Here is a 14,688-nt window from a genome sequence, read left to right on the forward strand (position 1 = left end):
AGAAGCATTTGCACTGTCTTGCCACATCTCTGGAGTACTCTGAGACACAGTGAATCTATGAGGCATTTTGTAAATGCAAGGAATAGGATTTATTCTTCAGATGACTGCCAGAAGACTTTTATTCTTCTTTAAATCACAAAGTCTAAGCTACTCATTTCAGTAGAGTTCCTCTGCAATTCTGTTGCTGTAAGCAAGGGCAAAGTACTGCATCTGGGAAATAAGATTTACAGTAAAAATCAGAACCAAAACAGGATTTTTTACTTGGAGTACGAAGTGAGTATCAACATCTTTCCAAAGTGAGTGGTTTGTGGCTCTGAGAGCCAAACATTCTGCCTGCTTGTACAACCTACAGTTCCACTGAGGAACATTATCTGAGTTGTAAAAAACCATGTATAAAGCTCCTTATGGCGGGCTTGGTCCTAGAGCTCATTACATTTCTGCTCTCTTTCTGCTGATTCAAGCTTCTTGCACGCACAGAAATGGCCAGAGGAGTTGTGTGATGGAGAGGGGGAGTGAACCCTGATGCAGAGCCAGGTCAGGCTCGTGCTGTGAGAGTAGGAACAGCCCCAGTGCAGGGGGACAGACATGATTTACCCTCTGGGACTAACTGATCCAAAACCAAATAAAGCACACTCCTGATTTGGGGTGTATTTACTGAGCATCACGCACAGGGTGTGAAGTTCTCTCTCTGAACTTCACAAAAGCACAAGTCCTGCACGTCCTTGCTGTGCTTTAGGGAAAGGATCTCACCTGCAGGGTCCACAACTTGATAAATTAATGCAGCAAAGGCAACCCTTGCTTCTCTCAAAAGATTCATAGCAAAAATCCCTGATAAGTGTGGCAAAGGGTGCCACACTTGTGTTTTCTGTGTGCAAGCACAGAACCTAGCACTGCATTTCCAGTGTAAAACAGAAAGGTATCTAAATGTCATTAATGCCTTAAATTGCCCTATTGAAAATGTGTGTGGATACTAATGACCAGCTTTCATCTTGCATTTGCCTCCTTGAAATTCTCTCCCAAGAGCTAAAGATAAGCAGCATGTATGTGTTCCATAAGTAATGAAGTTATCCACCAAAATGTCAAGTTTTAGGTAGAGTGATAGATGAGAACAGACTGTCATTTTAATGCACTTCATGTTTCACCTCTTTTTTGCATTCAGATTTTGCTGCCTAGAATATGTATGTAAAATACGTGTCTGTATCTGTGTCTATAAAGAAACAAAACCCAAACCAAAACAAAGGAAAAAAAAAAATCAATGGCTTGATTAACCAACTAAATTACACTATAATAAGGTGCTATTAATTATCTATCAGTTTAACAACAATCCTAGACTATAAATAGTTGTTTAATATTAGCATTCTAATGTTTTCCTTTGTTTTTATCCATAGATGAATAAAATAAGTTTTGCAGATCAATTTGCTGATGATTGATCTACAAGGTTAATACTGCAGAGTGACCATTTAGTATGCTTTGGATCACTTCATATAAAATAAACTATTTTACATATATAAATACACCCACAGATACACACACACAGCCTTTCACTTTATGACACCCTAAAGATTAATGTTTTAATTGGAAAAAGAGCAGCTCTGAGGAAGGGGACAAATGGAAGTCTGGATATCTCTCAGCTCATGGGCTTCTTGCTGACAAGGCAATATCTGGTTTCTCAGACCAGTTCCTTCTGTAATGACCTCTCCAGCCAATAAAGTGGATCTGCCAGATAAAAGCTGTGTTTTGGGTTTTTTGTAATTTGTCAAGCATCAGTGGCTTATTTTTTATCAGCACAGAAGCAGAGTGATTGGTCTTGCAGATGTTTGCTGATAGCACACGGGCTGGGGCTGCAGGAGCACTCTGTAACACAACTGGCTTTGGTAATTGTCTGGAAATCCATGCCTGTCTCCAGTGATATCCTCATTGTCAGGCTGCTGTTCTCTGCTCTGCCTTGGAGTCTTCTTGAGTGGTTACCTGCAGCTGGAATAGCTGCCACTTTAAAAGGCTAGGAGTAATTTTCTGGAGAAAACTCTATGTAAAGTGGAGTTTTTACTTAAACCCTGTTTTAATTTTACTGTACATTCTTGGCCTATAGATTTTAGCTGTCTTCTCTGTCCATGATCTTTACCTCAGAAAACCTTTCATGAAGCACATCAGATTTATTGTCTTGTTTGAGTAATACAGACCCTCAGAATTCAGCAATACCTGATACTCAGATACTAATTAGTATCTCCAATTTCTTCATTCTATATTTACACTAGCTTTATCACTTAATTGGTATTCATACCATTATCTGCAATTTTCTTTTTCTTTCCCTGCATAGAGTCTTTAAGGAAAGAAACTTAAAACCCTTTTCCCCAAAGGTGCAAGATTTTACAAGAGGAAATTTTGTGATAATGATATGCTTATGAAACAAGAATTGTTTGTGCTGCAGTGAATAGGGTAATACCTGTAATATGCCAGGCTTGGTTTGGGCCTGTGTACATTGTAAGATAACAGACTTTAATTCTGTACTGCTTGCTGCTTTACCATTGCAGTATTTTTTATTTTGTTTTTTGTAGTTTATTCTTTGTTTCTTCTTTTTTCCATTTATTCTTTGTAGTGCATTGCCTTTGCCTTCAGATTATTCTGTGTAATATTTTCTGTGCTAAGCAGGGAAATTAAATGCACTGTGGCCAGTCCTTTATGTATAAAATGAGTTTATATTTGAATACTAGCCTTAGATGAAGTTTCTCATGGGATGGCTCCATGCAGAGCACATCCAGAATTTCATCTTGAAGCTTTCCCACACAAGTGTTTCTCTGGAATGGTACTTGTAAAAGACACTTTCTTCAAGAGTATTATCCTGTTTTGTATTAAAGTCCTGTCTAAGATAGTTCCCAGAGCCTTAATGTCCAAGGATTGGTCATCCACAGAGTGTGGATCCAAATTAAAGCCTGCAGTGTCACAAGGTGATGGCAGAGACCCACAGCTCCCCAGGTGTGTTTGAGAAGCAGGGAATTGACTGTGTCACAGGCTGTGAGCACAGGGAGAGCTGCAGTGCTGGCTGCTCTCCTGCCATCCTGCAGGGATTCTGCTCCCAGGGATGCTGGAAAAGGAAGAACTTGCAGGCTGTGCTGCAGCACATCAAGTTTCCTTGAATTCTCTCAGGGAGCCAGAGGCAAATTTGGTCACATAATCTATCTGTGATCTGCAGCATGATTTGGGCATACAGCTAGGGCTGTTAAAAAACAAAGAAACCAAAAAATTAAAGGAAAAAAAAACCAACAAAGAAAAAAACCAAAGCCCCTGCTTTAGGTAACCATGATGTTCAAGCAATACAGAAAATCTTGTTGAAAAACAAGATCTCATCCTGCAGCTAAGAAAAGGTGAAAATTGGACTTTAAGGGTTCTCAGTTGGTTAAAGGAGCCATTTTGTAAAAGGAAATAATTGCCTACAAACTGGTTTAATATAAAAATCTTTAAAAGTGTTTCTCTTTTATTTTTGAAGATTTTCTACTTTTTCTTGTATCAATAAAATGATCCTGTTTGGAATATGTTGCTAATTTGAGGGCAAAAAGAAAAGGAGAGCGAGAAAAGCCTATAAAACCATAGATTATTTTTTATGGATGATGAGATGGTCCCCATTTGCATTTACAGCTTTACAAGGATTGTAGCACTAGGCTCTTTTTCTTTTTTTGATGGAAATGCTTAATCTGAGCTCAATGGGCCATAATAATTGCCTGTTTCTTCCAGTAGAAATAAACCAACTTGTATGTGACACTCGAAACCTTAACTCTGCTTAGTATTACCCACGGAATTGGAGACAGTTCTTCACCCAAATATATTTATGACAGCAGCACCAGTCGATATACAATACCCAGCCAAGGGCGTTGGAGAATAAATCAGTCCCTCCAGCCCCTGCAGGAGCACAATAACTGATGGTGGTAATAAAACCCCAGGAAATTAAAATTCTGTGCATGCAAACACACATACCTAGCCATGAGAAACCCGAAGCTCTCTGTTCTGGAAGGAATTTGCATATGCATAGACATATACATTCAGTACCCCTTTGTGTTAGAAACACAATGCAACGCAAAGTCCCTGGGTTGTCAGCACATGATCACCCCTTTAACCTGTCCTCAACATTTGGGGCTTTCAGGAGACAGGTCCATGAAAATTTAGGCATCTTGTAGTGCAAAAGGATGAGCCCAGTTATTCCTTGAGGAAAAAATACTGATGTTCTCTTTGAAAGCTTCTAGATGTTGCTGCAAGTGACTGCCAAAGGCTCTGAAATCCGCATTTCCAGTTCATTTCATCCTATATATTTATGCAATTACTGGTATTTTTAATGAGTCCTCTGTGTTTGAGCACCTTGGGCTCCACTATGTGGCATTGTGAGCTCTTGGGATGGCTGTTGTTTCTTCACTGGTGTTTTGGGGTTTCACATGTAGTACTGAGAGGCAGTTTTAGATTAATACACAATATTATTTATACATTTACGTACAAGCCCACACTCTTTCCACATATTAAACAACTTGGAGTATTATTTCCTCTGAATTCTGTGGGGCAATGAGATGATGAACACTAATAAGTAATAAAAAGATGCAGGGAAGTGACTGTTTCCAAATGAAATACAGCAGTGCATGGTGAGTGTCCCTGTGTAGCCTTTTTGTGTAACGTGGCAAGAAAAAAACATTTAACTTTTGACAGAAGATTTTTCCAGTCAGATGAGTGTCTAATGTGAGAAAGCACTGAGAGATGAATTTTGCAGATAGAATGAAATTGCATGGACTGTCTCAGAGTGTCTGGTGAAACACAACTGCTACAAGTGTGAGAGGATAATCTGTGCCTTGATTTCAGCTGTTTCATCTGTGTATGAATAGAGGAGAAAGTGAATTTCTCAATCAGATGATGAGCAGTCACCAGCTGGGGGGCAGGTTCTGGTGAAGGTGCTGTGACTCTCCTCAGGGCCAAGCCTTTCTCACCTGGCTCTCAAGCTCCACAGTTCATGTGCAGGTACTGACTGCTATGATAAAAACAGATATTGTTGAAATTCTAGTAATCATATTTGCACTGCTCTTTTTCAGGTGTAAAAAGAAAAGCAGCAATATCAGGGGGCCTTTCATTTACCCCATATGCTTACTTATAGTAAAATACCTAGAAGATAAAAGGCATTAGATGTTCATCTATTATTTTCCAGCCACTGGGACTGTGCTTCATTTCAAATAACCTCAATCCTGAAAACATTTTGAATTTGAAAATGTAAAACCAATACTTGGGAACGTTGTACTGCAACAGAAAAGTTCTTTTACATTTAAGCAGACACTTTCTGTAAATAACCTTATTCCCCTCCTATTGTTCTCTTTTCCCAATCACCTAAGCCCTTCCTTTAGACTGGCACTTAACAAACTTGAGCAGAAAACCTTGCCAGGTGTTGGTGTTCCTAAACACCTGCAGTAATGCTGCTGCTCTCTGTCCATCCACTCAGAGGTGGGTCCCATTTGCTCTTTGGTTTCCAGCTTCCTCAGAGCCAGGGCTTGTGTGTCCTTATGAAACTGATAAATGTATTTAACAGATATTGAGTTTTCCACCTGTTACTGTTACTTACAGAAAACAAAACAGATTTCCCCATTCTAGTCCTGAACTCGCTGGGGAATGACACCAGCAGGTTGCACAGTATTTCCAAAGGGTCTTTTTGGGTTTAAAATGATGGAGCCTGGCAGCACAAGTGTCTTCTAAGACTGCTGTCCTGTGAAGGAGCTTGTAGTTCTTTCAAAATTTTTCCTTGATAAAATCCTTTAAAGGAAATGAATCTTTTAGGAATTCTTCCATTAAACTCGTAGCATGTGAGAGCTTGACACAATGACACTCAACATACTGACCAGTCTTACACTAAAATAAATAAATAGTTAATTGAATATGGTTCAATCCAGAGCTGTAGCAAAGTAAATTTAGGATTGAGAAGCAATGTATTTAAAATTGCAGGATGTGCACAAGGTTTGCTTCTAGGCTCTCTTGATCATTAATTAAATATGTTATGGCTTTCAGTTTTTCTCATTTATCTGTGCAGGTTTACATATTGTAAATGCATTATTTATGTTTTCCCTTAAGTGCTCAGCACTGCCAGGATGTTTCTTTTAAACTGGCACAGATAGCAAAAAAGACAAAATGAGAGAGCAAATTTGGCACTGGTGAAATGCTCAGAGAGCTGCTCGTGTTCAAATGAGCCTTTCCCAGATGTATTTTAATAAACTTGAACTGACAAATAGAGGGCCAGACAGGCAGATGGCATCCATGTTTAAACTATGAATGTTTTGGGCTTTTTTTTTTCATTAAGGTAAGTTTGGTTGGTTTATTTATTTTTTTCCTTTTAATCTCATCCTAATAATGCCTTATCACTAAGCCTTGCTGCTTTTTTTCTGGGAAGCTCCCAGGATGAAGGGGGATGCTCACTGTGAGTGAAGCCAGCTCTGAAATGGATTTTGTTGGTGTAGCTAAAACACAGTTTGGAATCAACCATTTGAACTGAGGGAATTGTCACCACTGGTGTGTCCTGCACGTTGCCCCTGTTGTTTTTTTTTTCCTTTCAGAGTAAACTGAGTGTCAGGCAGGTGGCTGAATCAAAAATTAAAATAGTGTTCTCACATTCACATGAAAGCTGTTTGTTTTGAAGAAAACTGATGGTTTTCTTCTGTTGGTTGCACTCCCAGATATGGAGGAGCAGTTGGATGTTAAGATGTGGTCATTTTCTTATTCACTTACTCTTTCCCTCTCTATTGTATTCTTCATAATTCTCATTAATTCTTCATGTTCATAAACACTTCTTTCCCATCTTAAATATAATTTTTCTGGTGTCTGAGATGTTAGGTATTTTATGTTTCAATTACAGTAGCAAATAGCTACTAACTAACCACACAATTAACTATCTGCTTAAATAGTCAGTAACTACAACCCTTGTTCTACTCTATTTGTATTTGATACACTTTTTTTCCTGTTATCTCAGAGGTTTCACCTTTCTTGCATTCCAAATCTCCCCCCTCCATCCCCCCACCAGAGGTTAAAATCTCTAACACAGAAAACCTAAATAGTAAAAAAGGACTCTGAACAAAACAACCCAAACACATTTCTTACTTTAACTACACGATCACTGTAGGTCCCTTCCAACTGAAATATTCCATTCTGTTTCTTTTTAATCGAGGTGAAGAGGTTCATGTGGAATTCAGATCTGAAATTAACTCTTGAGGCTTATGCAAGCACACTTACAGTGGGGACTAATATAACCTTAAAGTGACTCATAAATGGTGTAAAGTCGTGAACTCTGAAAAGTGGAATCGTTAGTCTGCAAGTGACAGTCACTTCAGCTGCACTTAAATTAACTCCTTAGGGGAATTGTAATTAGACCTATGCTGAATTCCTTTAGTTTTTATTCCCTGCTGGGAACTTCACAGAGCATTTGTTTCTGTTAGGTTTGTATTTTCATACAGGGAAACTGTTGTAGAACTTCTGCTATACAGGTAGAAGGTTAAGCCTGTAATGTTTTTTTAGGACTCCTTCTGTGATGCAAACCAGGCAGTTTTATTTTGTTTGTAGTAACTTAACTTTGACTGAGAATTTGCCATTTTTATTATCACTACAGTGTAAAAATATCTGATACAAATGGGTATTGGTTGGTGGTTTAACTGTTTCTAAGCACAAATAGTGATAAATGTGTCCTAAACCTTTGAAGATATCCTCAGAAACACTGCATCTGATTTCATGTTTTATGGATTGTTTGCCATCTACACTAATGACAGAACTGACAGTGATGACACTTTCAAGGTTAATTATGCTCCCTAATGATTCTAAAATTATTCTAAAATTATTTTTTAAAAAAACAAAGCAAAACCAGACACAAAAAACCCTCTCTCCACCCGGACAAATCAACACCCAAGTGCCTTCCTGGGCAAAGCTTTGAAAGTTTGGGTCCAGAGGTCCTGGTGACGACTGACTTAGACACCAGGGAGCTGGAGAGCAGGCTGGGAACTGGGTGTTTCAGGGCTCCTGCTCTTCCCAGAGCTCTTCCTGGAGGATCCTCTTCCTTCTGGCAAAGTTGGGATGTCCCAAATTGTGCTGCCACTGCTCTGTGTCTGCTGTCACAGGGAGTGAGGTCCCTGTGCTCAGCCAGCAGCAGCATGGGAAAATAAAAAATAAAAAAGCTGTGGAATCAAATAATCTTTAGAGTGACTTTTACACCAGATTAGAACAGGATGTTTCTGTAGGAAAGTGTTTTATCACTTACTTGAAGCTCCTGTATCTTTATTCCTGAGCTGTGCTGTGAATGTGTCACGATATTGACAAACAGACTTGTGACAGAACACGAGAGGAGGAAAGAATCTTCCTGAACTGGACTTTGCAATGGGGTGTTTAAAATCTAAACAGGATTCTTTTCTACTTCAGTTTTGTTGTGGGTTCTGGTGTTAATTTCGTTTTGACCTTTGTAAATTGAAAATATAAGTGGGAAGAATATTTTTTTTTTTGCAGTAATGATTCTGTGTTGATGCACAGGACAATATTGTATTTAGATAAATGGCTGCATTTCCAATGTTTACTGTGTAAGATAGGTAGGCTTAGCAGCTTTGTTGTGGCAAGAATGTTATGCTTTCAAAGTTATTTTGGCTTTTCTTTTTCTTTTTTCCCCCTTGTAGAGTTCAAAACAACAGATGAGTTGTGAAAGAGAACAGCTAAGGGTAAGTGCAATGATATGTTCTGTTTCTTTAAAACATAAGCAGAATCTAGTCTGTGCTATTGACAGATGGATTATGTAAGAGTAACATATTTAGTTCATTTGTTGCTTGTTGGTAAACATTGTACATCTTTCAGTACAAAGGAGCTAGATAGATCCAGGGTTGTTTTTTTCTATAATGGGTGAGATTTGGCAGTAAATGTCTCTTCATGGGACCCCTGCCACTCAGTGAGCTCCTCCCGTGCTCCACATGCAGCTTTAGCAGTGCCAGAGGTCACTGTGCTCCCCAGACCTGCTCCACTCTGAGGCTGTTTCCTACAAGAAGATGTTATCCTGTGGGTTTTTATAGTCTGTGTATTTCCAGAGAGGAATCAGTGGCAGGAGCTGGTTATTTTAGTGTGGCTGTTGGTTGTGTACAGTCTGGAAGGAGATGGAGTTCCTGAGCCCAGGTTGTTTCCTCTCTTGTGTTCCCCTTTTTCTGTATTAGAGTCACCATGTTAAACAGCTTTTAGTCTCTGCTCCCTTTAAATGCTGCAGATCCCTGAAGAAGCTTTTCCATTGCAATATTTCTTGATTGATCCTAGTATTTGTTTGGGAAAGCATAAGAGCCTTCATTAACTAAAAGAAGAAACCAAAACCACAAAAACCCAACCAACCAAAAGCTTTTTGGTCATCTGAGTGTTGCTTAATAGACCTACATTTATTGATAGCTCATGGTGACTATTTACTTGAAATTCCACATGCAGGTAGAGAGGGAAAGGCAGGACTGAAGGAAGGCTAAGTTTCTATACAAACAAAAATATTGGAAATAGAAAAAGCAGGTTTCTGTTTGTTTGTTTGCTGTTTATTAAGCATCAGCAGGGCCTGCATGACTTGAAAGTATAAAGAATATACTTGTCTTAAAGTAGATTGTGCAGTGTTCTTCTCCATCCAGCCATTCTTTAGATTAACTCCATCAACATATCTAGATGCTTCAGCTGGTCCTCACCACACTTGTAATGGGGTTTTTGGTAAACAAGTTATGCAAGAACAATGCATCACAAATTGTCCTCGATTCTTTTCTTGCTGACATGTGACTGCATTGCATTGTGCTGGAGCTGGAGTGACAAAGCTTTGTTTTATCAGTAGTCATGTCTCAACAGAGCAGCTGTCAAAGCTAAAATATTGCAATAGTACCTGAAGGACAAGCTTTTCAAGAGGTAGAAGTGCCTTGAGAATAAAGAAAGTTTTCATTTCTTTTTTTTGTTTTTATTTTCTCCCTTAAATGAAGGAAGACAATGCTTTTAAATATAATGTGATGGGGCTGCCAGCTCTTTCTTCAAGTAAATTTGGGTGCTTTTTTAAAGCTGTGGATAAAATGTGGTGCAGTGAAACTTTTATGTATCTTTCTATTCCAGTATTACACATTTATGTCTAACAATGAGTTCAGTGCTTAGGACGCCTCTGTGCCATAGCAAAACGTGACACCTGAGGACAAAACCATGTCTGTAACCCACTGGATTTAGGTCCATCCTCTTCCACAGCTCCTGTCAGGCTCCTGTTACACTAAACACAGTTTCTGGTGTAAACTCTGCTCCTGTCCCTGAGCTCCCCATGGCTTTCACAGCAAATTTAAATGTACTGTGAGGACATGTTGCACTTTGAACACTAGGAGGGTGGCACTTGACCATTCTGCCACTTTTAGGTTGGCTCCCTAACTGAGCAGTGCTGTTAAAGAAATGTTTCATTGGCTGGAGCAGGTTTGGCAGATCTGCAGTGTTTTCTTTCGGGGTTTGTGACCTGCCCTGGAGGTGAGGCAGTCTCCTCACAAAAAACCAGTGCTTCGTCCCAGCTGAAAGAACTGAAATAGAACAAGGAAACAGGATTAAAACAACAAAATGCCAACATCCTGTTGTTTGTTAAACCAAGTAAGCCAGATTATTGTTAGATCATCTAATAATACAATAAAAAAGATACAATATCTCCCTCTTCCTTGCTAAGATGAAAATGTTGCCACTCTGCTTTTTTGATTCTCTAGTAATTCTCCTTAGTCTAAGAATCAAAAAAAAGTTTCAAAAGAAAAGCTTGTTAAAAGCATAATTGTGTAAATAAATGATTAGTGATTGTGATACCTTGAGAGACTGCCTAGGACAGAGGCTGGACAGTGTTAAAGGAATAAAGTGGGTATTTATTAAAAGGCCTTCAAAGGATACATCTGGGGAAGTGCAAGAGCCTGGCCCAAGCTACACCCAGGATGGACCCTGGGTAACAAGTTCTCACATTTTTATAAGTTTTGGTCCATTTACACACTGGGGTAATTGTCCAATTACAGCTTCAGGTGGTGAAGTCCCATCCTCCCAAATTTCTCTCCTCAATTCACTGCTGTTTTTACTTTTTTTGGGCCCAAAGCTGCAAGGCTGTCCTTGGCTCTGGGGCTGGAAAAGGATTGTTGTGTCTGACCACCCTGTGAGGAGAACTTGCTAACACTTGATATGAAGTTCAGAGTCACACACTAAGGCAGTGCAGAATCTGCTAAACATGAAAGCTAAAACTTAAGGCATCAATTGTGTGGCTGTAGAAAGAAATATCCAAGCCTGACTAAAATCATTTCTTCAGACATTTCTCACCTCTTTTCTGTTTCACTGCCCTGTAAATTCTAAATGCAAAGCAGCGCATCACTGTTCTGGAATAAAACATTTAGAGTAATGAAACTCCTTCATATTAGAGCCTCTGGCCATTATACATTATATTTACAATAATGATAATCCTAATAATTAAGGAAGCCTGTGCATTTTAACCATTTTCTAGTCACTATTTGAACTTTACAACAACCACAAGTGTGTAACTTATTTGCCCTGCTGAGCTGGTACAGTCCCTAGGTAGATGTTAATGTCTTTACCTGAATTATTTAAATGAGAAATTATACAAAAAACTATGGGAATTCTAGCAAGGCTGGTTGGGGTTTGTTTATTCCATTTGAAAATATAACATAACTTAACTTTGGTGAATTTCCATTTTATTTTTGAAAAATAAGGCACCAATGCCATTTCTCAAGTTTTACTTTCTCTTGGCAGTGATTTTCATTACAGCCTACTGCCTTGAATAATAATTATTTTCATGTTCCTTAATGTCCTTTTGCTTTCTAATCTGGTGTCACTTAAATCAAGTTATACTAAAAAAAAAAAAAAACACAACAACAGTGTGTTTTTAAAGGCAAATTGACTCATCAGTATTTCTCTCCCCACCTTCCTCCACACACTGCACTTCATCAGTATTTCCTTTAAAGAAAATAATCATGTTCTTTACTCCCCTTCCTCGTGTTTGGTGTTCCCCAGTCCTGGTTAATAAATCTCTTTTTGGACAGTCACACCCTCTCCTCCTCTCTGCCTCTCTCCTGCTGTCCCTTGCTGCTCACCAGTGGCTGTGTGTGGTTGGCATTCTGATGCATTAAAAATGACCTGTAAAGACACAGAACTCACAGCTTGCTCAAAATAATTTAAAAGGGCATTTCTGATTATATTTCAGTCTGAAAAACAAACTTTGAGACATGTGTGGTCCAGATTTTTTTAAGGCCATGAAGAAAATTGGGATACAAGCCCTAAGCAGGGATTGTTTGGAGTACATAAAGTTATAAATAAGGGCAGTGGCAGCTCAGAAGTTTGTCTGCTGCTCCCACCAAACCTTCCCTACTGCTCTGACTTCAACCTGCCATGGAACTTCTTTATCACAGCCTAAGGACATGACTTAAATGTACAGGCTGGCTTAAAGCTTACTGAGCTTTACCCAACCTTGGAGTCATAATTTATCATTTGGCATGATGAATTCAGCATACCTGTTTAAAATGAGCTCCCGTGTCTGCAGTGACAGGAGTTGTGCTGTAGCAGCCAGTCCTGACGCAGCAACACCAGATGAGCACTCCAAGGTGGGCAGAGAGCAATTTTAGACTCTAATGTTGGGAGCCTTTATAAATGTTCCTGTGAATACCAATGAGGTCTAATGGTAAATGGTGTGATTAGCTTCCTTGAGCTGAAATTTTAAGTGAGCCAGTTGTTGCTCTAATTAACAGCCTCTTTCACATGTGCTTATTATCAAGATGCATTATATGCAGCCAGAGTTCCTTCTCTGGTCTGAAATACGGGCAGGGCAGGCTCTTACTATCATCTTGTAGTTAATATCAACTTTTATGTTTTTATAGGGCTCTAATTTTCAAGGAGACAGAAGGAAGTTTTTCATTCAATATTGTTCTATTTGTCTTATCTCTTATAAGGTAAATGAAATAAAGTGCAATAGGCAGCAAAAAATGTATCAAAGTTATGCCAGGTAGAGAGGAAACAAAAGCAAATGCATTGATTTAAAAGCAAATTATACCCAGAATAATTTTTCAGCAACACTGATCCTACAGTATTTAGCTTTATTTTTGTCTTTATTCAGTACTTTAATTTATAAGGTTTGAAATGCGATCAGCTATATTGATGAGGGCACTTGAACACTTTTTTAAAGAAACTTTTTGAAGCTCCTTGTTGTGGCATTAGCTTTCTCCAGTGATTAAGAATAATCCACTGACACTTTTATGTCCAGTGAGGCACCAGGGAGTTACGCTGTGATTCAGTGATAGACACCAATTCCTTAATTGGTTTTATGCTGAGCAAAAGCAAACAAATAACTGGAGAGAAGAAGAGAATCCGAGTGGAAGGGATTTGTTAAGTAGACATTATTCTTGACGTTTTGTGAAATGACTCAGGGTGATAGGGCAGAACATTCTTGGTTCCTGGCCAAGATCCTCTGCTCTCCATCCACCCCTTCCCCCGCTGGACAGGAGGCAGAGAAATGGGTATGAGCTTGTTTTGTGAGTCAGTGATGTCTTGTTACCAGAGAGAAACATGTAATTCATAGAATTCCTGCAAAACAGGGCAGCTGGTTCTGGCTAGTGATAAAAATGTCACTTTTTGCCTTTCCTCTGCAAACCCTTGGTCTGCATTTGTAAACGGCGTGTGCGTGTTTTGTCTGGAAAAGTAATCTGGAACTACCAAGTGTTATATGTCCCTCAAAGGAAAAGGGGTTCAAAGGGGAGATAACTACTGAAGCTAGATCAATCCAGCGTTTACTACTCATCCTTTCCTTAGGAATTCACAAGTGCTGCATTTGCTGTGCCAGACAAGTGGTTTGAAGTGATCCTGCTTTGGTTCCTGCAGTTATTCTTGCAGTGAGCTGTGTGTGCCACCCTCCATGCAGGTGTAGTGTGGAGATGATACAGGTAGATGAGATCAATAAGATGATGTACTTTTGGTTCCTGATTTGTGTTACACATTGACATGGAATGAAATTGGAGTGTTCTCACTCACTGTCTTAGCAGCTCTAGTCCCAGCAGTTCCCTAAAGAGTAATACACATCACAGCTCAGGAAGGAAAATCTTGGAAATAAAAATCTGAAAAAGACTGGGGAGAAGGGTTAATTGTAGGGATGTGATTTCATTTAAATTTTAACTTAGCTTGAAATAAATGTGTGCCAATTAAAAAAAAAAAAAAAAAAGAAAAGGCAACTGGAAAAATGTAAATTTCAGTTGCAGGACTGCTTGGAAGTTCTGCTAAATTTTGAGTCTTCCCAAGAATAGTAACTCATAATTCTGGCCTCCAATTTGTTGCAGCTAAAAACAATAGCAAGGTAATGAAAACTGTTGAGGTTCATGTTTCAAGTGCCATGGCCTCTCACCACAAGGATTCTGTTCTCTTCAAGCCCTAACTGCTAATAGGGCCCTTGGATCAAGAGAATAAAATGTTTACAGCACTTCACTAGTGGTGCCTCTCACTTCAGGTTTCTCTGAATTTTTTCAGGCATAGCTAAGAGGCCTTTAGGTATTGTCCTGACTCTGCTCTTGATGGAATGCTATTCAGAAAACTTTCCATTCCTGCCCTGATGTTGTTTTGGCATCTCTCTCTGAGAACAGCAGGCAGAGGCTTTTCTGCTGTTCAAGCACCACTTTCTTTTGAATTCAACTTTGATTTTTGCACAGT

At 39.1% G+C, this 14,688-nt stretch overlaps 1 protein-coding gene and 1 long non-coding RNA gene across 30 annotated transcripts in view; one reads left to right on the top strand and one right to left on the bottom strand.

The window, feature by feature from the left end:
• RBFOX1 (RNA binding fox-1 homolog 1) overlaps positions 1 to 14,688 on the top strand; it is a 1,112,502-nt gene that overhangs the window by 748,601 nt on the left and 349,213 nt on the right. For 24 of the 29 annotated variants that reach the window (XM_086854476.1, XM_086854474.1, XM_086854473.1 and 21 more), the window contains one exon: positions 8,661 to 8,702. The exons of the other annotated variants lie outside the window; for them this stretch is intronic. In XM_086854476.1, the coding sequence (XP_086710602.1) occupies positions 8,661 to 8,702 (42 nt within the window). The remainder of the gene's footprint in view (positions 1 to 8,660; positions 8,703 to 14,688) is intronic. 29 annotated transcript variants of the gene reach the window in all.
• Positions 9,566 to 12,669, bottom strand: LOC111935917 (uncharacterized). Its single transcript, XR_002867919.2, has 3 exons — positions 12,510 to 12,669; positions 12,093 to 12,135; positions 9,566 to 10,538 (listed from the first exon to the last, which is right to left on the bottom strand). It is a non-coding gene; the product is annotated as an uncharacterized LOC111935917 (long non-coding RNA).

The sequence above is a fragment of the Cyanistes caeruleus genome, chromosome 17 (genome assembly GCF_971803275.1).
Source record: "Cyanistes caeruleus chromosome 17, bCyaCae1.hap1.1, whole genome shotgun sequence".
NCBI classification, from domain to species: domain Eukaryota; kingdom Metazoa; phylum Chordata; class Aves; order Passeriformes; family Paridae; genus Cyanistes; species Cyanistes caeruleus.